General features: G+C 40.3%; 2 protein-coding genes and 1 pseudogene across 2 annotated transcripts in view; 2 read left to right on the top strand and 1 right to left on the bottom strand.

Moving 5' to 3' along the window:
• Positions 1-27,055, top strand: part of LOC126078921 (tripartite motif-containing protein 43-like) — a 458,981-nt gene that overhangs the window by 59,499 nt on the left and 372,427 nt on the right. The window lies entirely within an intron of this gene.
• On the bottom strand, positions 156-8,283 carry LOC126078845 (tripartite motif-containing protein 43-like). Its single transcript, XM_049889662.1, has 6 exons — positions 7,885-8,283; positions 6,610-6,705; positions 5,903-6,133; positions 5,029-5,051; positions 1,961-2,058; positions 156-649 (listed from the first exon to the last, which is right to left on the bottom strand). Exons 1-6 carry the CDS (start codon positions 8,281-8,283, stop codon positions 156-158), a joined length of 1,341 nt encoding a protein of 446 aa, XP_049745619.1.
• LOC126078844 (upstream-binding factor 1-like protein 1) lies at positions 19,360-20,570 on the top strand (annotated as a pseudogene).

The raw sequence follows: 27,055 nt of genomic DNA, 5'->3' as shown, positions 1-27,055 counted from the left end.
AAAGTTTTCATTTCCAACTTTTTTTCATAGTTAATAACAACAAAATGTTACTTTAAAGAAGAACAAAATAAAAGACAATAAAATATTATTGATCAGCTTCAACTGAGAAGGACTCCCTCAGATATGGAGTTTCCAGGTTCCTGAATTCACCACTATCATGTGTGGCCAGTACAAAAGAAAGGCCTGAGAGGGTAATTGAAGGAGCAGGCTGGGTATCTCCATATGAGGGAACTTTTGGCAACATTAACAAAACTCATACTTCTACTGTCAAAATCTATATACACACCAACTCGCCCCAGAGGTTTCTCTATATACTGAGGAAACACTGGGGAAGTGGTCAAGAGATTGTAACGATTAACATCCTTCACACATAAAAGAAGAAATACGTTCTCAGATTCAACCAGTGAGCCATTCTTCCTTAACCAGGTATCCTTACAGACTCCTACAGCCCAGTCCCAAGAGTCGTCCACATCTATCTCCCAGTACTGTTTTCCAGAGGTGAAGGCCTGGTCCCCCCATGCAGCAAAGTACTGAGATCTTCTAGAAGGAAAAGGCACCTCTTGAAGGTCACGTCTTAGCCTCAGACTTCTCACGTCATCAAACACCATGATATTCTGACTGCTTATTTCATAACGGAAGGAAATTTCCACTGTGGAAAAAGAGAATATTTCAGTTCAAATCAGTTTTTCAATTTCTATGGGATGAGGGGGTCACTGGGTCTAGAGTATCACTGGAAAAACAGGCCACCACTACAAGGGAAGTTATGACTAGAAAATATCAGATTGAGGGCTATCAGCGGATGTGCAGAAGAAACGGATACCTAAATACACTGGAAAAAAACTCCTCAAATCCCAGGGAATGTAGAGGAGGAAGGTCATGTAAACTTCTGGTTCATTGCTTTTCACAGCACATTAAAAATCAGAAACCTGCACTGATACCATGTCCACAGCAACATGACTTATCTCCATTGTCTCTTCTCAGGGCAAAAAATTCCAACCTGAATAAATGGTGATCGCATTGCCAAGTATAAGATAAGCAAGTAGGCTTAAATTCAAGAATAAAATCCAGGTATGCCTTCTTAGAAGAGGACCTGGTGGGGCAGTGGTTAAAGCACTCAGCTGTTAACTTAAAGGTCAGTGGTGGGAAACCACCAGCTGCTCCTAGGGAGAAAGATGTGGCAGTCTGCTTCCATAAAGATCGAAAGCCTTGGAAACCCTATGAGGCCGTTCTACTCTGTCCTATAGGATAGCTGTGAGTTGAAATCCACTTGGCGGTAATGTCTTCAGTTTTGGGGCTTGACTTATATCTTCTTAGAAGGGGTCTCCTACTCAGAATGTCCTGGCCTTTAAACCTGGTTCCATCTCAGGCTTAGTCATTCTCTGCCTGCCAGGCTAACCCCGCTGGATTAGGTCGACCACGGAGCTCTGCGTACTGCCTCAACCACCCACTTGTTTTATTGTTGCTCATAAATTCTGCTTTTCTGTATATCACCTTTTTATGTTTATTTATGTATTTCTCAGAACGTATTCATTAAAATGCACATTATTACAAATTCAATTACTATGAGACTTTAAATGAAAAATATTTAAAAATAAAATACCAGGGACCCTATCACCATAAGCAACTGCACTTAATTTGAAATTGAAATGTTCTGAAATAATATGTCCTTCTGTATGACTCACTGAATGACTGACATTGTATCTGGGAATGGTTCTAGGTCTCAAGGAGCCATTTTCAGATCATTTTCTTTTTCTCATTAACTATTTAATACCGGCCAGAATAACATATCTCTTTTCCCACCATTTATGTAGATATTTTTCATATTATCATAGGGCAAATATGATTATTCCCAGGCTGCTCTCCTCCCAAAATCAAGAATCAATGAAGAGGGAATGATTGCCCATAGAAAACCATTATTGGAAGACATTGTATGCGGTCCCACCACTGGGCTGACACTCACCTCGGAACTGCCGGAACCTGTCTATCAGGCCAGTGATGGGCCTAGCACTGAGCGCTGGGTTCACAGGCTGGGGCATGTCCAGCTGCACGGACTCACTCCTGCAAGTCGGAGAATCAGTTAATCTTTCAGGTGCCAAAGGGGCCATCACAGTATGTAAAAAAGACGTCAGCCAACTCATCAGACATGGAAGGGACTGGACAATGCATTGGAGAGAGATGTTGACGAAGAGTGAGCTACTTGTATCAGGGGGACACTTGAGACTGTGTTGGCATCTCCGGTCTGGAGGGGAGGTAGGAGGGTAGAGAGGGTTAGAAACTGGCAAAATTGTCATGAAAGGAGAGACTGAAAGGAGGGAGGGGGTGACTCATTAGGGGGAGAGTAAGTGGGAGTATGGAGTAAGATGTATACAAGCTTACATGTGACAGAGTAACTTGATTTGTAAACTTTCACTTAAAGCACAATAAAAATTATTAAAAAAAAAAAAAAGACGTCAGCATTAACTGAAAATGTTTCAACAGAACCCGTTACCAATATTGTGGTATATCTCCAGTATCCTGGGATGGAATTATGCAACTCTTAGGGAATCATTCTTTCTTCTCTGCTTGCTTCCTTCTCCTGCTTCTCAGAGGTACATGCCTCTCTCACCTACCACCTGGCACAAACTAGGCCATTCACTGCACTAAGTTTATGTCTTTGAAACCTAAAATCAAAGATAGCTATCTTCTAGACACTTATGCACTGAGCCCTGCAAAACATACCTTCCTGATTCACAGGAAAGAAACAACGCTAATTTGTGAGTTGTGGAATGACATCAAGGACATCATACGTGAAGAAAGCAAGAGGTCATTGAAAGACAGGAGAGAAAGTAAACACCTAAATGGGTGTCAGAAGAGACTCTGAAACTTGCTCTTGAATGTTGAGTAGCTAAAGCAAAAGGAAAAAATGATGAAGTAAAAAAGAAGAACAGAAGATTTCAAAGGGTAGAAGACAAAGTAAAGTATTATGATGACATGTGCAAAGGCCAGCAGATAGAAAACAAAAAGGGAAGAACACTCTCAGCATTTCATAAGCTGAAAGAACTGAAGAAAAAAATTCAAGCCTTGAGTTGCAATACTGAAGGATTCTATGGGGAAAACACTAAGCGACGCAGGAAGCATCAAAAGAAGATGGAAGGAATACACAGAGTCATTGTACCAAGAACTGGTTGATCTTCAGCCATTTCAGGAGGTAGAATATGATTAGGAACCCATGGTATTGAAGGAAGAGTTCCAGGCTGCGCTGAAGGCATTAGTGAAAAACAAGGCTACAGGAATTGATGGAATATCAATTGAGATGTTTCAACAATCGGAAGCAGCACTAGAATTGCTCACTCTTAGGCCAAGAAATCTGGAAGACAGCTTCCTGTCTACCTGACTGGAAGAGATCCATATTTATGCCTACTCCCAAGAAAGGTGATCCAAGTGAATGCAGAACTTATCCAACAATATCCTTAACATCACGTGCAAGTAAAATTTTGCTGAAGATCATTCAAAAGCAGCTGTAGCAGTACATTGACAGGGACCTGCCAGAAAGTCTGTCCAGGTTCAGAAGAAGATGTGGAACCAGGGATATTATAGCGGATGTCAAATGGATCCTGGCTGAAAGCAGAGAATACCAGAAAGATGTTTACCTGTGTTTTCATTCACTATACTAAGGCATTCGACTGTGTGGGTCAGAACAAATTATGGACAGCACTGCAAAGAATGGGAATTCTGAAACACTTAATTGTGCTCATGAGGAACCTGTACATAGATCAAGAGACAGTCATTTGAACAGAACAAGGGGATACTGCATAGTTTAAAATCAGGAAAAGTGTGCATAAAGATTTTATCTTTTCACCATACCTATTGGATCTGTATGTTGAGCAAATAATCCGAGAAGCTGGACTATATGAACAAGAATGGGGCAACAGCATTGGAGGAAGACTCACTAACAATCTGTGTCATGCAGATGACACAACCTTGCTTGCTGAAAGTGAAGAGGACTTGAAGCACTTACTAATGAAGACCAAAGACCACAGCCTTCAGTATGGATTGCATCTTAACATAAAGAAAACAAAAATCCTCACAACTGGAAGACTCATTAACACCATGCATTATGCAGCTGACACAACCTTGCTTGCTGAAAGTGCAGAGAACTTGAAGCATTTACTGATGAAGATCAAAGCCCACAGCCTTCAGTATGGATTATAATATATCTCAACATAAAAACCTCAGCATAAAGAAAGCAAAAATCCTCACAAGTGGGCCAATAAGCAACATCACGACAAATGGAAAAAAGATTGAATTTGTCAAGGATTTCATTTGACTTGCATCCACAATCAACACCCATGGAAGCAGCAGTCAAGAAATCAAAGGATGCACTGGGCTGGGCAAAAAAACAAAGCTGTCACCTTGAGAACTAAGGTGAGCCTGACCCAAGCCATGGTGTTTTTAATCACCTCATATGCACATGAAAGCTGGAGGATGAGTAGGGAAGACCAAAGAAGAATTTACATCTTTTGAATTGTGGTGTTCACGAAGAATATCGAATGAACTGCCAAAAGAATGAGCAAATCTGTCTTGGAAGAAGTACAACCAGAATGCTCCTCAGAAGCAAAGATGGTGAGACTACGCCTCACATACTTTGGACATGTTATCTGCAGGAACCAGTCCCTGGACAAGGACAGCATACTTGGTAAAGTAGAGGTTCAGTGAAAAAGAGGAAGACCCTCAACGAGATGGAGTGACACAGTGGCTTCGACAATGAGCTCAAGCGTAGCAACAATTGTGAGGATGGCACAGGACCGGGCAGTGTTTTGTTTGGATGTGCATAGGGTCGCTGTGAGTCAGCACTGACTTGACAGCACCTAACAACAACAAAATTTGTGATAGAGGGAACAGGAAAACATATTCAGCAAAACATACACAGCATGCATACACAGAAAATATCTAGTATCTCCACAAGTTACGTTCGCACTTTGTTAGAAACACTGTGGTCTCTTTCACAGGCCGCATGGTGCTCTACTTTGCAGGGAAGGCCAAACTTACCTGGTCAATATGTCTCCCAAATCCTGTGAAGAGAGGAAAAAGTTTAGAATTCCAACAAATGGGTGAGTCTGCCCATTCAATCTTTAGGTTTGGGCATATTCAGAAAAGTACCAACCAACCAGCACCACACTTTTTTGGTAAATTCATTTTTTTTTTTTAAGTAGGATCCCACTACATCATGTGAGTAGAACCTGAATTCTCGATGAATTCAGAAACCTGAGGGTGAGTGAATAAAGAGAAGGATGTGAGTATAGATGGTAGCCATGCAACCGTCAGCTGTCTGCAAAGTGGTCTTTCCCATGGCTTGTCTCCAAAGGGTAGTGTGCCCCAGAACAGAGGCAATTCAAATCGGGGACTTTAAAACAGAAGGAGGAAGTAAAAGTTATCTCTTCCCAAATTTCTCCATATTGCCTGCCTGGAGACAAAAGTGGAATGCTCATGGGTAAGATGTTTCTTTCTTGATTTTAGAGAAGCAAGGTAGAGAAGAAGACTTTTAGAAGGAAGTACTGTATTTTCCGCAAATAATTTGTGCCTTCTATGTTGGTTTGCCATGTTGCTGTAAAAAAAATTAACTTTGCACATTTATGAAAATATCTGGGGTGGGGGGAGGGCAGGACATGGTTGGCAAACAAAAGTAGAAGGCATTCATTTGTCAAAAAATACAGTATTCCCTGGGAAATCTACTCTCATATTTACATAAAGCTTTGTTGTTCATGGCTAAGATAGGAGTCACAGTTTATGTCTATTATTCTCAGTTGGGAAATGACCACCAAAGGAAAAAAGTTTGTGCCTTTGGTACCAAATATCTAATGGAGGTCCAGGATGTGAACTTTAGCTAATACAAATGATTTCCAGGCGCGTCCTCGGTTCTTACCTGGAGCAACTCCACATCTGATTTATGGCACATATTCCTCAGCTCCTCATACATTTCTCTCAGGTGCCTCCCCTTTTGAACCATTGTGGCTTCACTTTTCTTCAGTTGCTGAAATATCTTCTTGCCTTCATTTTTCAGTCCCTCTAAATGTTGTTTTTCTTCCTCAAGGAGATTCGGATGCAATTGCTGATACTCAGACCTGATAATCTCTGATAGTAGAAACACATAATACTGCAAAGACATGGATTTCTTAGATCATATGTGCAATGCAAGTTAACCCCTTCCCCTTAAACCTCACCTGTTTCTCTCCGACTCACATCCTCTACCAATCAACTGCACTCAACCTAAATCCACGTCTTCCTACTTGTCAGGAACCACAGAATGACCCTTCAGTTTCATTCCTTCATTTGTTTTCCATTCAAAAGTCAAACCCAAGCTCCCTTCAAAACACCTTCATTCACTTCAAAGGCTCCTGAAATGTCTGGAGAAGTGCCACGTGCTTATTTTCTGAGTTGCTGATATACCGGGGTTTACAAATCTGAACAAGTGTCATACAGCCTTACACTGAAAAGGCAGGTTATCTTTCCTTTTGATAAACCACTCACAGAAGCTCATGGCCCACCATGATTTCAGCTCAAATTCTTCATGGACAAATCTCCAGCAAGTCTGTCACAAGCTGGTTCCAAAGAAAACAGCCTCATACTTACTACCCACAGCTTGATAATTAGGCTCTCCTCATTCAGACTTCTCCAATTTTTTTGAATATTTTCCCATAAAGATCTCATTTGCTTTAGGAGCTTCTCCTACAAAGGAATCATGAATATGAGTACCAGAGAAACAAATCTTATGCATTTCATACGAGAATAAATGGATATAGTCAAGGGATACTAGATCGATGTACTTTACGGCGAGTGGAAGGATGATAATATTCCCTTGTTTACCTTCCATAATTACCAATTCTGGGAAATTTCAGGCAGTAGAAACACAAAATTTAGTGGAATCTTTTGCCTAAAGAAACTGAGGAATGAGGATTTTATGTAACATTGCTAATTTTCAGATAAACAACTTGTTCCAGAATTCGGATGTACTGATGCTGTTGTTATTGAGTTGATTTCAACTCATAGGGGCCCTACAAGACAGGGTCAAACTGCCCCATAGGGTTTCCTAGGCTGTAATCTTAGCGGAGCAGACTGCCAGGTCTTGTCTCCTGTGGAGCCACTGGAGGGCTTGAACCACCTACCTTTTCGTTAGCAGTCTGGAGGTTAATTTTTAAGTTACCAGGGCTCCTCTACTGATGTTAGGCCCTGCTATTTTCCAGCATGCTTGAAACTCTGCTGGCATAGTGGTTAAGAGTTCGGCTGCTAAGCAAAAGGTTGGCAGTTCAAATCCACCAGGCCTCCTAGGATACCATATTAAAAAAAAAACAAACAAAAAAACAAAACGCAAACCCATTGCCATCTAGTCAATCCGGCTCATAGTGACCCTATAGGACAGAGTAGAGTTGCTCCATACCATTTTCAAGGAGCATCTGGTGGATTTAAACTACCAACCTTTTGCTTAGCAGCTGACCTCTTAACCACTATGCTCTGAGTCGGAATCTACTCAGCAGCAACGGGCTTGGTTTTTCGTTATTTGACCTGTATTACTAAACATGCTTCCAATAGGAGAACCTCTTTGCTCATATATTTTTGCTATATGAAAATGAGGACTTCACAGCACCTTGAGCGTTATATTGCATATTCAAAAGAATAATCATTAACTTAATCATGTCTCATCTCCTTGCTGGAATGCAAACTCTGTGAAGGTAGATACGTTTATGTATTTTATTCACACTTTTCTCCTTCCTGCCTAGGACACAAGCTAGCACATACTAGACTCTCAGCGATGAGTGGATTACTCATCATCATGGTGCTCATCTTCCTTGTACTCTCTTAGCTCTACTATCCTGCAGCTTTCAAAGTGCTTTCAGACGTATCACTCACCCGGTATTCCTCAACAGCGCATTCTATGGAACAGTGTCTGTGAGCCTCGTTCTCCTGAGAGTTAGAGCAGAGGAAACAGAGCAGATTCTTGCTCTCTTCACAGAACATCTTCTTTGTCTCTTTGTGAGTCCCACACATCTGTTCCTCAGAGCTCAGGAATTGCCAGAGGCTGGCTTGTCTGGCAAGGGACACCAGATTCTTCACAAGAATATTGGTTTTGAATGCTATCTGCTCTGATGTTTGCCTGCACAGTGGGCAACAGGCAGGAGTTTCAGCTTCTTCCCAGGAAAGGCAGAGACAGGGCCTACAGAAGTTGTGCCCACAGCCTATGGTGACAGGGTCTGTAAGGTAGTTCAAGCAGATGAAGCAGGTGAGTTCTTTCTGGAAGGCTGGATCCATTTTCCTGAAGGAAGAAAATCAGAAAAGTTTATTATTCTGTCCTGGAGAGACAAAGGCCTAAGTAAAATTTTACCCTGATTGTGACCTAAAAATACACTTGTGTGAAATTCAAATTCCTAAAAAATGCAAAACTTACTAGACCAATAGAGACTAGAGAAACCCCCAAAACTACTGTCCTCAGATACCCTTGGAACTTGGAAATGAAGCCACTCTTGGAGGCCTTCTTTTAGCCCCATAATAGATTGACTTATAAAATAAACAATGTAACTCTTAATTAATGTAATCCCTTAAACAATCCACTATATGTGAGCAAAAGGTCAATATTTACCCAAAAGCAAAGATGAAAGGGTGGGCAGGAAAGTTAGATCAATGTAAACAGAAGAAACAGAAAGGAAATAACGAGAATGCTGACACATTCTGAATATCGTAACCAATGTCTTGGAACAATTTGCATAAAAATTGTTAAATGGAAACTTAATGTGCTATGTAAGCTTTCACCTAAAACATAATAAAAAATTTAAAAAACAACATACAGAAGTATATTAATATAGAAAGATGTTTAATGTTCATTGTTAATATGGAGAATGTGAAAAAAAACAAAAACCCCCATTGCCATCAAGTTGATTTCGACTCATAGCGATCCTAAAGGACAGACTAGAACTGCCCTACAGGGTTTCTAAGGAGTGCCTGGTGGATTTCAACCGCTGACGTTTTGGCTAGCAGACGTAGCTCTTAACCACTATGCCTCATGTGAAGATGTTATCAGATGGCATGTACTTCGCCCCCGCTTTTTACCAAAAACAAAGACAGTATTTTACTAAGCAAAAAAATGAGGTGCTTGAAACCTTAGTGAGCAACTGATCAGTTTTGTCTTCCTAACCAAAAAAACCAAACCTGTTGCCATAGAGTTGATTATGACTCATAGCAACTCTATAGGACAAAGTAGAACTGCCCAAGAGAGTTTCCAAGGAGCACCTGGGAGATTCCAACTGCCAAAGTTTTGGTTAGCAGACCTAACTCTTAACCTCTATACCACCAGGATTTCCCTTGTCTTCCTACTGGGCTTAAAATGAGCCATCCCAGAAGCAGAAGGCGGGGACCTCACTACCACCAAGAAAAAAGAGCTGGGAGGTGGAGCACATCCCATGGATCCAGGGTCCTTGTGCTGTGAACCTCCTAGACCAGGAGACAGACAAAGAGAGAGAGAGCTGTAACAGAGAAAAAATCAGCAGAATCAGGGGACCGATACAAGATGGTGCAGTGGGATTCAAAGCCTGTGAAGCAACACAGCTACAGTTGGTTTGGTACAGTGGGTGTGCCACCCACAGTGCAAGAGAAATGAGAGCCTTGGGGCAGGAGGCTTCTCAAGGGACTGGGTTGCCACCAGGCCCTTGTCAAAGAAGCTAAGCTTGTGAACCTACGGAGCAAGAGAACTGAGTACCTTTAGGCCGAGGCTTCTGGTGGAGTGGGGTGCCTTTGGGCACTTACTTGAGGAGCTAAAGAACTTTGTGACACTTGCCTGAGCAGGGCAGAGGCTGGGTGGAGGGGCCGAGAGAGAGAGGCCTGCCTGCAGGACAGCCAAGAAGCTTTTGTGACTTAAGAACTATATCCTGAGTAGTTGCTGATCCTGAATTATAACCTATTACATCCCTAATAAACTCCATAATTGTAAGTAAAGTCTATGAGTTCTGTGTGGTGATTGCAATGAATTACTGAACACAGCAGAAAAGTAGAGAGTCCCATGGGAGGGATGGCTGGTGTCAGAACTGGCAAAACGATTTAAAAGAGGAGGTATTTCTGACCACCACCTCACAGGGATCAGCTTTGGGCTGATGGTGATTCTCCCCTCTCGTGTAGTTAGATGAGAAGGTCAGACCATGGAATGCCGCCATCTCACAAAAGGTTAATATAACAATATCTTTATAAGGGAGGTAATAAAGATTAAGAAAAATAAGCCATTGATTTAAGATGCAGAAATGTACAGAATGCCATCAATCTGTACTTGTCTTCTATCCCTCACCCATGATCCAGAAAATGCCTCTCTGAAAAGCCATGGATAAAAATGTATGAGAAACACTTATATACAAGATATACCCACAAAACCAAATTTTCTATTTTGATGTCTTTTATCTTAAACAAAATACACTACTCTAAAGAGCTTCTAGGAGCCCTGATGGTACAGTGTTTTAAGTGCTTGGTTGCTAATCAAAAGATTGGTGGTTTGAAACTACCACAGGATCAAGATGTGACAGTCTTGGAAGCCCTATGGGGCAACTCTACTCTGTCCTTTTCCTATAGGGTTGCTATGAGTAGGAATCGACTCGATGGCCATGTGTTCGGTTTTTGGTTAAAACAACTTCTAGATACATAAGGATTAACAAGGATTAATTTAATAATAAAATTGGATCAGACTTCATCCAGAATCTTCTTATGTGAATATACTTGCTGCTGAATTTGCCCTATCTTTATAATTTATACCATGGTATTCAAACAAGTTTAAAAGCAAAGATGTCACTTTGAGTACCAAAGTGAGCCTGGTCCAAGCCATGCTTTTTTCTGTTGTATCATATGCATGCGAAAGCTAGACAATGAGTAAGGAAGAACAAAGAATTGATGCCTTCAAATGATGGTTTTGGCAATGAATATTCAATATACCAGGGATTGCCCGAAGAACAAATATGTCTTGGAAGAAGTACAGCCAGAATGCTCCTTAGATGCAAGGATGATGAGACTTTTTCTCATGTACTTTGTACATGTTATCAGGAGGGACTAGTCCCTAGAGAAAGACATCATGCTTAGTGAATTAGAGGGTCAGCTAAAAAGAGGAAGATCCTCACGAGATGGATTGACACAGTGGCTGCAACAACGGGCTCAAAATGCAATTGTGAGGATGGTCATAACCAAGCAATGTTTCATTCTGTTGTACGTAGGGTCACTATTACTCAGAACCTACTCCAAGGCATCTAACCACAACATTCAAACAAACAAGAAATAAAGAGAGGAGAATAGCAATATCTTCCAAATTCATTCACACTATTATAGAGTACCCCTTTACATTGTGACAAAATATAATTCTCATGCAAGAATGATCAGCACCAGAAAACAAACAGTGCTTATAAAAATTGACTTTGCTAGCTCACAAGGTAATTATGAGCCCAAGAGACAGAAAGGGCTACATGAACTAGAGACTACATCATCCTGAGACCAGAAGAACTGGATGGTGCCGGGCCACAACCGATGACTGCCCTGACAGGGAACACAGCAGAGAACCCCTGAGGGAGCAGGAGAACTGTGGAATGCAGACCCCAAATTCTCATAAAATGACCAGACTTAATGGTCTGACTGAGACTAGAAGGACCCCAGTGGTCAGAGTCCCCAAATCTTCTGTTGGCCCAGGACAGGAACCATTTCCAAAGCCAACTCATCAGACATGGATTGGACTGGACAATGGGTTGGAGAGAGATGCTGATGAGGAATGAGCTACTTGGTTCAGGTGGACACTTGAGACACTGTCTGGAGGGGAGACGGGAGAGTAGAGGGGGTTAGAAACTGGCAAAATGGTCATGAAAGGAGAGTGGAAGGAGGGAGCGGGGTGATTCATTAGGGGGAAAGTAAATGGGCATGTGTAGTAAGGTGTATATAAGTTTACATGTGAGAGGCTGATTTGATTTGTAAACTTTCACTTGAAGCACAATAAAAACTATTTTAAAAAATTGACTTTGCTAAATAGTTCTCACTTCTGTACTCTCTGTGTGCAGATGACACTCTCATTTCTGTTATTTTGGCATGGTCATCAGTGTTACTTTTCTAGAGGCCCGATCATTTCCCGGTTTCTTTAAAATTTAAGTCAAATTATTGTTATTTCTGAACAGACAACATTTACCACAGTCAAAAACAATATTTTCCCTAAATTATACAATGTATTACTTATATTTTATAGAACATTCTGTCTCCTATGTATACATTTATATACCACTTGTAGAGTAATACATTTAGGCATGACATAAAAAAATAACCAAACCCATTTTTAGCATCTACACCTGGGTTGGACACCAAGTACAAAATTACAAGATATCTGGCAGCTACATTCTGATTCCTTATAACACATAAGAACCAAGAACCACTTAAATTAATAAAAATAACATTAATCATCAAATTAACCCCGAAAATATAAAGAAAAGATGACTTCAGTTTCCTAAGTAGGCAGACAATATAATTTCGAAGAAACCACCTCAGTTTGCCAATGAATCAAATAAAATTATGATTTTTTGTTTGTTTACGGTTTGGGGAAAGTAGCAGGAATTCCTCTTCTGTAAATTGTGTACTCACCTAAGAAATATGTGAAGGCTTTCCCCAATGCTTGCTGTACAAGTAGTGTTACGGAAGTTAGTTCAGGGATCAGGTCCCCAAGGTGTGGTTACAGTAGCTTTCAGAAGACTCCGCAGGCAGGAGAGTTGCAAAGGCAGTCTCTCCAGAAGCCTCTTCTGGAGAAGAGGGAGTGAGCCTGGTTCGCTGGGTCCCTTTTATTGGACCACACCCATTTCTTCCCAGTGATTGCATTTCACAGGTCTTCAAATAGGAATGATTAGCCTATGTCAATGAGAAGATGGGGTTAAGTAACGCCTTTGCTAATCTTCATAAACTAATCTCTGCAAACATCAACTCATCAAAATGGTTCTTGTGAAAATGAACCTACAAGGCTGACTTTCGCTGTAAATTAGTATTGAAGCAAGACTTTTATTTTTTAACTTATAAAAACATGGAAAACAAAATGTCATTAGTTAAGGATTTTAAGGTAGTTCTGGTGAGATTGGGTAGAAGGCTGGCTGGGACAAGAGGATAAGTGCGGATGTAGCATCTGAAAACTAAATGTAAATTTCAATTAAGAGGTTGGGCAAGTTTTTATTTATACTGTTAAGGTTAAATTAAATCACACAAGGAATATATCTCAAGTAAGATGTTTTTCTCATTCACTCCAGGAAGAGAGTAATTTTTCTTTTCTTTCTCTTCAGAATCATAGTATCACACACACTGCAGGACCTCAAGAAATAATTCACTCCCTGAATCTTGAGAGTGAAGAAGTTTGAGCTCCTGTTGAGGTTTCTGGACGCCTAGGGCCATAAATGTAGCCCAAAGACCTAAAAATGTCATTGCCTAAGGCCAAGACCACTGTGTAACCAGACTTCCAGGTTTGCTCAGCCAGGCTAGGAAGGCACACAGAGCAGATGAAAGCAAAAGAAGCAGCTTTATTTAGTTGGCCAAGTAAAGGAGCACATCAGGACCCCGGTTGCCAAGGTATCTCCCAGAACAATAGCCCAAGGAGTTTTTATGGGTAAAGTAAGTCGGGTCTGGGGTCCCCAGGAACACCCCAGGGTGGGGCAAGCTTACTGATTGATTTGACTGAGAGGGAGATCTTGGGGCGGTCCGGTCTTCAGCGCCCGTTTGTCTAGAGTTAGGATTATTTCTTGATGAGATTATGTTTGTTGAGTCGGTTTGTGGAGATCACCAAGATGTTAAATCAATCATTTCTTTTGAAGAAACCCAATCATTCTATTAACTCTAATTGGAAGACACATGAAATATAATCAAAGGGAAAAACTGGGTGTGGTCTTCAGGGTTCAATAAAAGGCATCCAAGGAAACAAGCTCACTCTTCTCCAGAAGGGACAAGAGTGCCTGTGGAACTCTGCTGCCTGCGGAGTCTTCTGAAAACACCGGGAGGATCTGGATCCCCGAACTGACTCCGGTAACACTACTTCGACGGCAAGCATTGGCGAAACGCTTCGCATATTCCTTAGGTGAGTTACGGGAGTACACAACTTACAGAAGAAGACTTCCTGCTACTTTCTGAAACCAAAACAAACTAAAAATAATTTTAGTTTATCAATCAGGAATTGGGGTATTTTTCTATGAAATGATATCATTTGTTTATAAAAATTAATCCTTTCCTTAACCTGTGTATGAATTTGAAACCCTGGTGGTGGAGTGGTTAAGAGCTACGGCTGCTAACGAAAAGGTCGGCAGTTCCAAACCACCAGGCCCTCCTTGGAAACTCTTTGGGGCAGTTCTACTCCGGTCGTATATGAATTAATCTATTATGTCAACATTGCTATATACTGGAATGAATAGGGTGGTTAAATTTTGTCTTATTTTTATGTATGCCTTGGATTTTTTTTTTTTTTGGATTGTTCATATGGATTATACGGACTCGGAAAGTAGTTGCCAGATATCTTGTAATTTTGTACTTGGTATGGTTCCTAAAAAAATGAACAGAATTTTATGGTTCCTAAAAAATGAACAGAATTATCTTACTTTATACGAAGTTCATAAATGTACGACTCTAAAGTAGTGCATGCTTGTATATGTAAGAGGAATATTCTACTATAAATATGTAATACAGTGGTTTTGGAGAAGAAAAAAGGTTTTAATCCTGGTGAATGTCTCTTTAAAAAATTCTGTTTACTGACTTTAAGAAGCCAGGAAATTCTTGGGCACAAAATTTTACTGCTGACCATGCAGGGATATTAGAAATGAGAAGCCTGTCTGTATTCATTTAATGTAACAGTGAGGACCCAATTTTTTATCAAAATTCATTTTAAAAAGCACAGTTTGTTGTTTGGTGCTGATTTTCACTGTTACATGATACTTTCATCTTTCACAGTGTGAAAGGGTGCTTGCTAATAGAAAGGGCATGGAGAGTTTAGTCTCTAAGTTTTGGTTTCTTTTAATGCCCAGTGTCAATAATAACATATTTTAAAAGCTTGTTGTGGGAGCTGTTGAATTGATTCTGATTCATAGTAACTCAGCATAACAGTGTAGAAGTGCCCCATTGGGTTTACTTGGCAAATTTCCTGGTCTTTCTCCTGAGGAGCATCTGGGTGGATTGGAACCACCAACCTTACTGTTACAGCTGGGTGCTTAACCCTTTGTACCACCAGGGCTCCTTCATATATGTTCATATATAAAAGTTCTGAATGAAATCTGATTCAGTTTTACAAAGCTTAGTTTAATTCTTATTAACACTTTTGTATTCAGAAATTGAATTTTTTGTTGCATTCTGTCTGAATTAACAAAATTTCAAAAGGGAAAGTTTGGTATTGTGAATATGTTTTGCATGTACATATTTCTAATGCATTTTTTATGATGAGTTTCAAGAAGGACATTTTCTATATTATAGGAGAGTGACAGAAGACAAATGTGCATAATTATTATTATACCAATTATTTTCCCTACGTAAATTGAAAATTATAGATGAGACAGGGGCTATACTGTGATTATATTTCTTTTTCTTAGAATATCTTTGTTTTCCCTGCAGTTTATAAGTTTCAGTACTCTGACTTTTTTTCGTCAGTTTGGCCAATAATTTATTGATTTTGTTGATCTTTTCTGGGAACCAGCTTTTGGTCTTGTTAAGTCTTTCAATTGTTTTTCTACTCTCTTTCATTTATTTCTGCTTGAATTTTTATTATTTCCTTTCTTCTGGTGCCCTTGGGCTTCTTTTGCTACCTGCTTTCTATTTGTTCCAGTTGTAGGGTTATTGTTTTGATTTTGGCCCTTTCTTCTTTTTGGATGTGTGCGTTTATTATTATAAATTGACCTTTGAACACTGTTTTTGCTGTGTCCCAAAAGTTCTGGTAGGATATGTTTCCAGTCTCTCTCTTTTTTTTTTTTTAAATTTTTTATTTTGCTTTAAGTGAAAGTTTACAAATCAAGTCAGGTTCTCATACAAAAATTTATATACACCTTGCTATATACTTCTAGTTACTCTCCCCCTCGTGAGACAACACACTTCACTCTCTATTTTCCCGTCAATTGGGCCAGCTTCTGACCCCCTCTGCCCTCTCATCTCCCCTCCAGACAGGAGCTACCCACATAGCCTTATGTGTTACTTGATCAAAGAAGCTCACTCTTCACCAGTATCATTTTCTATCCCATAGTCCAGTCCAATCCCTGTCTGAAGAGTTGGCTTTGGGAATGGTTACTGTCTTGGGCTAATCCATTCTCTTTTGATTCTGTGAATTTTTTATTCCATCCTTAATTTCTTCTACAACAGAGTAGTTTTTGAGCATGGTGTTGTTCAGTTTCCATGTATTCGATTTTTTCCCCTTGCTTTTTCTATTATTGATTTCTACTTCTATGGCTTTATGGTCAGAAAAGAGGCGTTGTAATAGTTCAATGTTTTGGATTCTTTTAAAGTTTGCTTTGTGGCCTAATATTTGGTCTCTTCTGAAGAATGTTCCATGTGTGTTGGAAAAGAAAATGTACTTGGCTGCTGTTGGGTGGCGTGTTCTGTGTACGTCTATGCGATCAAGTTAGTTGATTGTAGCATTTAGATCTGTTCCTTTATTGAGCTTTCTGGATGTTCTGTCATTCAGAGAAAGTGGTGTGTTGACGTTTCCTACTACTATTGTGGAGCTGTCTATTTCTCTTTTCAATCCTGTTACAGTTTGTTTTACATATTTTGGAGTCCTGTCATTGGGTGCATAAATATTTATTATGGTTATGTCCTCCTGGTGTACTGATACTTTTATCATTATATAGTGTCCTCCCTTTTCCTTTGTGGTAGATTTTGCTTTAAAGTCTATTTTGTCAGAGATTCATGTTGCCACTCCTACTCTTTTTTGATTGTTGTTTGCTTGATATATTTTTTCCATCCTTTGAGTTTTAGTTTGTGTCTTTGAGTCTAACATGTGACTCTTGTAGGCAGCCTATAGACAGATCTTGTTTTTTAATCCCTTCTGCCACCCTGTATCTCTTTATTGCTGCATTTAGTTCATTAACATTCAGCGTACTTATGGATAGGTATGAGTTTAGTGCTGTCATTTTGATGGATTTTTTTTTTGTATGTGTTGTTGACAGTTTCTTTGTCCCACTTAATTTTCTGTGCTCAGTCGTATTTCTTTATGTATTTTCTTTCATCTTTTTTCGTTGTTGATGATTTTGTATTTGCTAAGTCCTTATGTTTTTCTTGTTTTTTATCTTGATGTGTAGGACAGTTAGTTTGCTTCGTGGTTACCTTAATATTTGCCACTATTTTTCTAAGTTTAAACCAATCTTTTATTTCTTGATACCACCTTGACTTCTTCTCCATATGAAAGTTCTATGAGTCCATTATTTAGTCCCTCTTTTTTGTTTTAATGTTGTCATCATTTACATTTTAATGTCTCTGTTTCTCTATTTTCAGTGTTTAGCTTTGATTTATTTTTGTGACTTCCCTATCTGGGTTGATATCTGGCTGTTCTGACCTGTGTTCTAGTCTTGAGTTGTTATCTGATGTTATTGATTTTCTAACACTAGGACCCCATTTAGTATTTCTTATAATTTTGATTTGGTTTTACAAATTGCCTAAACTTCTATTTATCTGGAAATGCACTAATTTTGCCCTCATATATGAGAGACAATTTTGCTGAAAATATAATTTTCAGCAGGCAATTTTTTTCCTTCAAGGCTTTATATATGACATCCCATTTCCTTATTGTGTGCATAGTTTCTGCTGAGTAGTCAGAGTTTAGTCTTACTGACTTTCCTTCATAGATCACTTTTCACTTTTCCCTAGCTGCTCTTAAAATTCTCTTTATTTTTGGTTTTGGCAAGTTTGATTATAGTATGGCTTGGTGACTTTCTTTTGGCATCTACCCTGTGTGCGGTTTCATGACCTTCTTGGATCTTATCATCTTTTGCAATATCAGGGAAGTTTTCTGCCAACAAATCTTCAACAATTCTCTCTGTATTTTGTTATCCTCCCTGTTCTGGCACTCCAGTCACTCGTAGGCTCCTCCTCTTGATAGAGTCCCACATAATTCTTTGGGTTCTTTCATTTTTTTTTTAATTCTTTTATCTGATTTTTCCTCAAATAAGTTCGTGTCAAGTGCTTTCTCTTCAATCTCAGTGATTCTGAGTAGTTCTCTGCCTTTCACTAAACCCTCACAAACTCATTCTCAAGCTCTGACCTGAAAGCCTTTCTCAGGATTTAAAAGCACACTGGCTAATCCCTCAATTTCACCTAGAGTTGTTTTGTCACCTTCAGGTTTAAGGGTGGCATAGCTTCCTACTATTGCTAGATTTTGGGGGCTTCATCCCCTTATTGGTTCCCTTCACCTTTCATGCAACATTGTGAGGAGCCCCTTCATGAAATCCCCTGAAACCCTCTGTATTAGAGTGTTTTTCCTACTTTCCTGACTGATAACATCTCCCTTTACAACCTTTTAATTGTTTTTCTACTATGTCAATTTTATTGTGGTAATTGGTTGGATGGATTGAAATGAGGAAAAATCAGATCTGATGTTTGTTTACTTTCCAGTAAGTGTCAGGTATTTTGAAGGGATTTTCTAAAGGTTGTAAAACTTTGAGGCTTAAAGATGAGTAACAACCAAATATTTTTAATGTTATATAATTCTCATTGAATCCTTTCTGTTTGAAAGAAAAATCAGTATGGTTCATCAGAAAGCATTCATTCTCAAGCAAGAGTGCAAAAGAACCCATAAATTAGTCATTTAATTCATGTTCAAGTTTTGATATGGAACTCTTGTAAAAAATTCCACAAGTATGCATTTTTTGTGAGAAGACGGAGGGCTACCTGACTCCATGGAGAAAGTGGCCACTCTCAGGCACTATGGAGTGAAAGTCATTTCTGTTTTAGTCATTTCTCTTTTTATTTTAACCCTTTTCCCTGGAACTTTCCCTCATCCCAAGCCTCTTGAGTTAGTGGCCGATCATTCTCCTTGACTTCTGTTTAATCTAGGTCTGGTGAGAATGGGCGGAAGACAAGCTGGGGCAAGAGAATATGTGCAAATGTATCATCTGAAAACGTAAGTGTAATTTAAACTCAGAGTTTGATGGAGTTTTTGTTTATATTATTAAATCACAGAAGGAATATATCTCAAGTATTGTGTGTTTTTCTGATTCATTGCAGGAAGAGAGTAATTTTTCTTCTCCTTCTCTTTAGAGCCATCGTGTCACAAACACTACAGGATCTCAAGAAATACCTTATTTGCTGAATCTTGAGAGTGAAAAACCTTGAGCTCCTGTTGAAGTTTCTGGACAGCTAGGGCCATAAAAGTGGCTCAAAGACCTAAAAATGTCATTGCCTAAAGCTCAAGACCACTGGTCTGAAGAGGACATACTGATGTTACTGGAAAGCATGGAGAATAACCTCTCACCCAGTGACAAGCAAAAGTTCAAAACAACCCAGTCACGTATGAACTGGGAAAAGGTAGCTTTTAGAGGTTTTACTGGAGAAATGTGCAAAAACAAATGGTTAAAGATTTCTTATACTTTGAGGAAATCTCGCACTTTGAAAGAATTAGTCCTGGAAGCTCAGGAACGTGTTAAAAAACTCTCCAAAAACAAATACTGAAGACACATCCAGACTTCCCCAAGAAGCCCTTGACTACTTATTTCCGCTTCTTCAAGGAGAAGTGTTCCCAGTACTCCCAAATGCACCCTAAGCTGAGCAACCAGGAGCTGACCAAGGTTCTATCCAAGAAATATAAAGAGCTCCCAGAGAAGATGAAACTAAAATATATTCATGATTTCCAGAAGGAGAGACAGGAATTTGAAGAAAAACTAGCTCAATTCAAGAAAGACCACCCTGATCTCATCCAGAGCAGTAAGAGATCTGTTGTCCCCAAGAGGCACCGAACTGAAACCCAAAAGAGTTCTCTGGGAAATAGGAACAAAATGGGGTCTTCTCTGGAGAATGGTGACTTTTCCAAGCAGATGAAATTCCATGGAGAGCCCGAGAAGCCCCCCATGAATGGATACCACAAGTTCCACCAGGATATGTGGTTAAGTAGGGAGCTGCAATATGTGCCCATGAGAGAGCGCAGGGTGGAGATTAGCAGACGCTGGCAGCACATCCCACAGAGCCTGAAGGACCATTATAAGAACCTGGCTGAGGAGCTGCAGAAACAGTACAAGGTGGACCTGGATCTCTGGCTCAGGAGCCTGTCTCCTGAAGAATATGCAGCATACAGAAATGTAACCTATTCTATGGGCAAGAATATGAGCAAACTCAGAGAGATGTCTCTGCAGTGCCCATCAGTGAAGTGTTTGCAAGAAGGGCCTAGAGAGGAATGGGAGCTACAGGTTCCAGGCACAGATTCACCAGAAACTATTCAAGTCAGTCATCATCCTCCATGGGGGTCAGCACAAAATAAGAAGGAAGATGGGCAAGTGGTGGAAGGCAGTGACTCCTCAGACTCTAGCAGTGAGGATGAGGATAGAGATGAGGGGTCTGAAGACAGCGACTCCAGCTCATCTTCCTCAGAAGATTCAGACTCCAACTGAGCCAGACCCTAATGAAAATGAATCTCTCATATTTCCCTCCTATTTTTCTTCTTTCCTTTCCCTTCTTCCACCTCAGTACAAAGTAGGAAAAGTTGGCAGAAAGGGAACTTGAAGTTGGGGGTCGGGGGTATCCTTTTGGGAAAATAACTATAAGACTTAGCCAGTATTAGGCTCCATACATCTCGATATCATCCCTCTCCCAAGAAATTCCATGTAATTGGGGCTCTTGGAATACACAATGAGATGGCTAGGGAGTGGGAACTCTCTAGATTAGACAGTATTTCTGAAATGTGAAGCTTTGTTCTCATCATCTGCCTGCTAGAGTTGGTAAGAGGACACTCATAAATCTTTGCCCTCTACCTTCCCTGTTGATCTCTGAATTCCTGCACTGGAATTGGGTTGAGAAATATTTGATGGGAGGTAGGATAGGTGCCTTTAAGAAAATTGTCGAACTCCTGGGATCTCTCTTATCCACTGCCTGTGGGACGGAGTTGGGCATTTCCAATACTACAGTTGGCAGAGTAATGTGGGCAGTAGTGATTATGTCTATATATTTAACTGGTAGCTGTCAATGTATTTTTATTTTTGAATTAAAAAAATAACATTAAAAATAAGAACTTCACTGTTTCATTTGAATGAGCGTCTCCATACAATCAGTACCCTTTCATTTTCGGCACTAGTTTCCAGGAAACGTTTGTGTTTACCCTGGGCAGAAATCACATGTTTTCTGCTGCTACAGGTAGAAGTGAATCTCAACGTTAGCATTACATATATATATATATATGAATTTCCCCTGCTAGTCTCCTGTCAGGCTCCCGGTTCTGCTGCCTCTACTGCTAACGTTTCCCTGCTCCTGCTTGCCATCTTGCCGCCTTCAGGGTTAGAGCTCTCTCTCTGTCTTCTGGGTCTGGGAGGTTCTCAGCCCAGGGATCCCAGTTCCAAAGGACTTGCTCAATCCTGGCTACTCTTTCGTGGTTGTTTTGAGATCTATCTTCCACCTCTGGGATGGCTCACTTTAAGCCTAGCCGGATATCAAAATTGACCAATCCCCTTGGTAGACGCAGTTACCTTATTTACACAGTCCAACCCAATTACCTAGGTGGCAGTTACAGGACCATGGCAAGAAAGGCCATACAAAAGCAATCCATTGCACAGCAAACAACAACAACAAATAAATTGAGATTGACTAATTCTTCTTGAGAGTGAGTCTCAGAGAGGTATGGTAGGGTAGGATCAAGCCTCCTTGGCCCCTACAGTCTGAGGCTTAAGTTGCTCCAATGGATCTTTTGAAGAAAGGACTCCTAATCTGGTGAAAACCCTTTAATATAAATATAAAAGAAAATAAGGTAAATAATGTGGACATTGATAATGTTTAAAATAAGAAAAATACTGTCTTAATAAAGTTGTCAGAAATTGGGTGGATCCCCATCATAAAAGAACCATAAACAAGTTTTCTGTATTTTATAAGATTTTTTAAAAGTCTAAAGATAAGCGCACTCAATGCTGCACTTGGCACAGCGGCTACAACAGTGGGTGCGAACATATCAATGATTGTGAGGATGGTGCAGGAACAGACACTGTTTTGTTCAGTTGTATATCGTGTCGCTATGAGTTGGAACCAACTCTATGGCACCTAACAGCAACAACAAAAGATGTGGATCACAATGAGACATACCTGGTCACCCAAGAGCTCTGATAGAGATGTACAGGGAGATTAATATTGTTTTCATGCCTGCTAATACAACATCCATTCTTCAATCCATGGATCAAGGTATAATTTCAATTTTCAAGTCTTATTAAGAAACACATTTTGTAAGGTTGTAGCTGCCATAGACGGTGATTCTTCTGATGAATCTGGGCAAAGTAATTTGAAAACATTCTGAAAATGATTCACCATTCTAGATGCCATTATGAACATTTGTGATTTCTGGGAGGAGGTCAAAATATCAACATTAACAGGAATTTGGAAGAAGTTGATTCCAGCTCTCATGGATGACTTGGAGGGGTCCAGAGTTTTGGTGGAGAAAGTAACTGCAGTTGTGGAAATAGCACGACAACTAGAATCAGAAGCGGGGCCTGAAGATGTGACTGGATTGCTGAAATCTCATGACAAAGTTTGAACGGACAAGGAGTTGCTTCTTACGGATGAGCAAAGAAAGTGGCTTTTTGAGATGGAGTCTGCTCCTGGTGAAGATGCTGTGAACACTGTTGAAAGAGCAACAAAGCATTTAGAATATTACATAAACTTATTTGATAAAGCAGCTACAGGTTCGAGAGGATTGGCTCCAATTTTGAAAGAAGTTCTCCTGTGGGTAAAATGCTATTAAACAGCACCACATGCTGCTGAGAAATCTTTTGTGAAAGGAGGAGTCAACCGCTGCAGCAAACTTCCTTGTTATTTTACCTTAAGAAATTGCCACAGACACCCAAACCTTCAGCAGCCGCCACTTCGATCAATCAGCAGCCATCAACATAGGGGCAAGACCCTCCACCAGCAAGAAGATTAAGACTCGTGAAGGCTCAGATGATGGTTAACATTTTTTAGCAATAAACTATTTTTTAGTTAAGGTATGTACTCTTTTTTTTTAGACATGATGTTATTGCATACTTAATAGACTATAGTATAGGGTAGGCACAACATTTATATGCACTGGGAAACAAAAATTCGTGTGCCTCTATTGTGATATTCACTTCATGGCAATGGTCTGGAACTGAAACCACAGTATCTCTGAGGTATGCCTGTGTACTCCTGGTGGAAATGCCTACACATACTCAGTCAAAGTTATGCAAAATGTTGTCTTTTCATCACTCCTCAGAATAGCCCCAAATTGGAAACCAGTATCAATCAACAGTAGTATGCTTGAGCCCTGCAACAATGGGCTCAAACAGCAGCAATTGGGAGGATGGCACAGGACGGAGCAGTGTTTCATTCTGTTGTGAATGGAGTCACTATGAGTCACAACAATTCAAAAGCACCTAACAACAACAACACTTAAAAGCAGTTTCTGTTGGGAGACCAGAAAAAGTATGGAAGGAAGACTTAAGTGGGGAGCAGTCATTGAGGAAAACCTGGCTGGAGAACCATCCAACCCTAGGAGAATATAAAACATTTGGTGCACCTGAAGTGACTATCCCAAACCTATTGCCTACAGATTCCGACTCATAGTGACCCTATAGGACATAATAGAACTGGTCCATAGGGTTTCCAAGGCTGTAAATCGTTATGGAAGCAGACTGCCACATCTTTCTCGAGGGTTTGAACTGTCCAACTTTTGGTCATCAGCTGAGTGCTTTAACCACTGCACCAACAGGGATCCTTGAAAGTAACTATAGGATCAACAAATCCATAAACAAACTCATTCCTGGCTAGATTAAGTCATACCCCTCCCATTCCACATGCACAAGGCCTACTTAAGTGAAAACAAGCCTGCTTTCGGGCATAAAACACCATCTCAATCTCTCATGTTTTACCCAAGATTACTGGCCTTCTGAAACAGTTACAAGATGTTCAAGAAACAAAAATAAGAAAGAAAGAGAGAAAGGAAAGAAAGGAGAGAAAGAAAGAAAGAAAGAGAGAGAGAGAGAAAGAAAGAGAGAAAGAGAGAAAGAAAAGAAAGAGAGAGAGAGAGAAAGAAAGAAAGAGAGAGAGAGAGAGAGAAAGAAAGAAAGAGAGAGAGAGAGAGAGACAAAGAAAGAGAGAGAGAGAGAGAGAGAGAGAGAGAGAGAAAGAAAGAAAGAAAGAAAGAAAGAAAGAAAGAAAGAAAGAAAGAAAGAAAGAAAGAAAGAAAGAAAGAAAGAAAGAAAGAAAGAAAGAAAAGAAAGAAAGAAAGAATGAATGAATGAATGAATGAATCTGTTAACAGACAAAGCATTCAACAGATTTCTGTGACCCTTTGTCTTCATACATCCCTCTCTCCACAACTCAGCTCTACCAGTTCTGGTCACCTAGGCTTTTCTGAGCTCTGAGCTGTGTATCCTTACCTCAGCAAGGTGGCCAGAATGAGGATCAGCCATTGCCTTTTCCTTCAAACAAAGGGTACACCCAATACATTTACATTTTATATTCTGCATGCATAAGTATCACATGCTACTCACCAACATTTTATAAAATACAGAAAAAAATGAGATCAATTTAATCTTATCATTCCTAGAGAATATCAATATTTTGGAATAAAATATATTTTATTAATAATTTTATAATTAGTATATATACAGAAATGATTATATAATAACAATAAATATTAATGTATATAATTATACATTAATATTTATTGTTATGTAATGGTGAGTAGCATGTATATAATTATACATTAATTTTTATTGTTATTATATAATCATTTCTGTAGGTTTGTCCAGTTATTGAAAATGTCTAACTCTTGTTAACAAACTGTCAATAAATATCTCATCCTTCCATTCTGAGAAATATTATATACTTTCATAATGACATGGAAGGCTGAGTTGGAATTTAGACCTTGGTCTGGAGTGCTGTTGGGATGGTCTGACCTGGGGAAAACAGATCTGAGAGAAAAGCCAGTATAGCCCTTGATTTAGGCAGGAAATTCTGGGGTATGGATACCAGGAAGGATTATAAAACCAAAAACCCTGTTGCCATTGAGTCAGTTTAGTAGAACTGCTCCACAGAGTTTCCAAGGAGCAGCTGGTGGATTCAAACTGCCAACCGTTTAGTTAGCAACCATAGCTCAATGTAACTCTTAACCACTGTGTCACCAGGACTCCAATAAAGCAGGAAATGCAGCAGACCTCTCTCTGCCTGTGGTGTTGGGCTGGGAGCCACCAGAGGAGGACAGAGAGATGAGTTCTACTGCCTTGGCCTCAGAGCAAGGGCAACCTCCCCTCCTGCTGGAGCCATTGCTTGTTCCTGGAACAAAGAGGCAAGTTTCTTCCAACCAGCGGTCTTGAGAAAATAGCCTCCCCCCTCCCCTTGTAATTTTTACTCTGTCATTTCCCTCCATCCAGACTTCCCTCAGATCAACCCTCCCCCATCTGGCTGGCTCCATCCACTGGTGCTGGAGAATCAGGAGATCCCCGGGGTTGCTAGTTGTTATGGATTGAATGGTGTCCCCCCCAAAATGTGTGCAATATGGCTAAGCCATGGTTCCCAGTATTGTGTGATGGTCCACCCTTTTGTCATCCGATGAGATTTTCCTATGTGTTGTACATCCTACGTCCATGATATTAATCAGGCAGGATTACAGGCAGTTATGTTAATGAGGAATGACTCACTCTACAAGATTAGGTTTTGTCTTAAGTCAATCACTTTTGAGACACAAAGGAAATAAGCCAGCAGAGAGACAGGGGGACCACATGCCACCAAAAAGTTGTGACCCAGGTTCCTGTGAGAGAAGCTCCTAGAACAGGGGAATATTGATGACAAGGACCTTCCTCCACAGCAGACAGAGGGAGAAGGTCTGCCCCTTGAGCCGGCACCTTGAAATTGGACTTCTAGCCTCCCAGACTGTGAGAGAATAAACTTGTTTGTTAGAGCCATCCACTATTATTTCTGGTGTAGTAGCTCTAGACAACTAAGACACAGGACCCAACATGTCACTTCCCTCTCTACTCCCTCTACCCCCTATGCAGCCAGACATGTGCAGACCTGGACCTCACCTCTTGCCCTATCCCTGGAAGGCTCAATTCGGGGAAACCCAAGATTTCAGAAGGCTCAAGCAAAACTTTGGTGGCCTTTTGGGTGCTCACTGAGCTTCCTGCACACACAATGGGGGCATCCTGGAAACTGGGGCTCCCACGTCCCCTCTCTCTTCCTGACAGTGACCCCTGCTCCTCAGAGCCTTTCTCCATGTCTCAGCTGGCTCAGGCTGTTGTGGGCCCCAGGATCTCTGTGCCCACAAGGAGGTGCTTTAAACACTCTTGTGCAGAGATCTGAGCTGCTTCTCCAGATCCACAGCTTGGCTTTCGCAGACCCCAGGAAGGATATCTGGTGACAATTATAATAGAAGGAGGGTTTCTCAAGGGTCCAAGGTAGCATCTCAATTTATCCCATCAGTAGTGGGCTAAATGAATTGGGGACATAAACCTGTCATTATTACTTTCCCAAGTAGAAATAAAATCCAATTTACCTGAACCCGATTCCTCTTTCTCATCCCTGTTCATGGGTCCCTGAGCTGGGGCTTCCTAGCCATTCTTTCCTGTTTTCCCTGAGTTAGAATGGGAAGTGCCAGACAGAGAATCCTGGTCCTCCTGCTGTTCTTGAGCCTTTAGAGGCTTGATCTGGAGTGTGCAGGGTGGGGGAAACCTCCATTCTGGAGTGGAGGCCAAAGCTGGCCTTACATTAAATTCTTGCATTAAAATACAAAAATAAATCAGTAAATAAAATACAAACTGTTCCTACCTGAAGGGTATAATTAAAGCAACCTCAGGCAAACCATTTCCAAATTTTCCAAAACATTTGCTAAAATCATAAACTGATGACATCCTCTTTCCTACTTTTTTATACAGTACAAAAT

This window comes from Elephas maximus, chromosome 7 (genome assembly GCF_024166365.1).
Source record: "Elephas maximus indicus isolate mEleMax1 chromosome 7, mEleMax1 primary haplotype, whole genome shotgun sequence".
In the NCBI taxonomy this organism is placed as follows: Eukaryota; Metazoa; Chordata; class Mammalia; order Proboscidea; family Elephantidae; genus Elephas; species Elephas maximus.
This window is presented reverse-complemented; position numbering and strand designations above follow the sequence as displayed.

Bases quoted from the DNA above. Each gene is read 5' to 3' on its own strand.
- LOC126078845 (XM_049889662.1), bottom strand. From the start codon at position 8,283: ATGGATCCAGCCTTCCAGAAAGAACTCACCTGCTTCATCTGCTTGAAC. The intron at 6,706-7,884 runs GTGAGTGATACG...ATTCCTTTGTAG, and splicing joins GCGCTGTTGAGGAATACCGG to GAGAAGCTCCTAAAGCAAAT. The intron at 2,059-5,028 runs GTAAGTTTGGCC...TCCGACTTGCAG, and splicing joins TTGGGAGACATATTGACCAG to GAGTGAGTCCGTGCAGCTGG.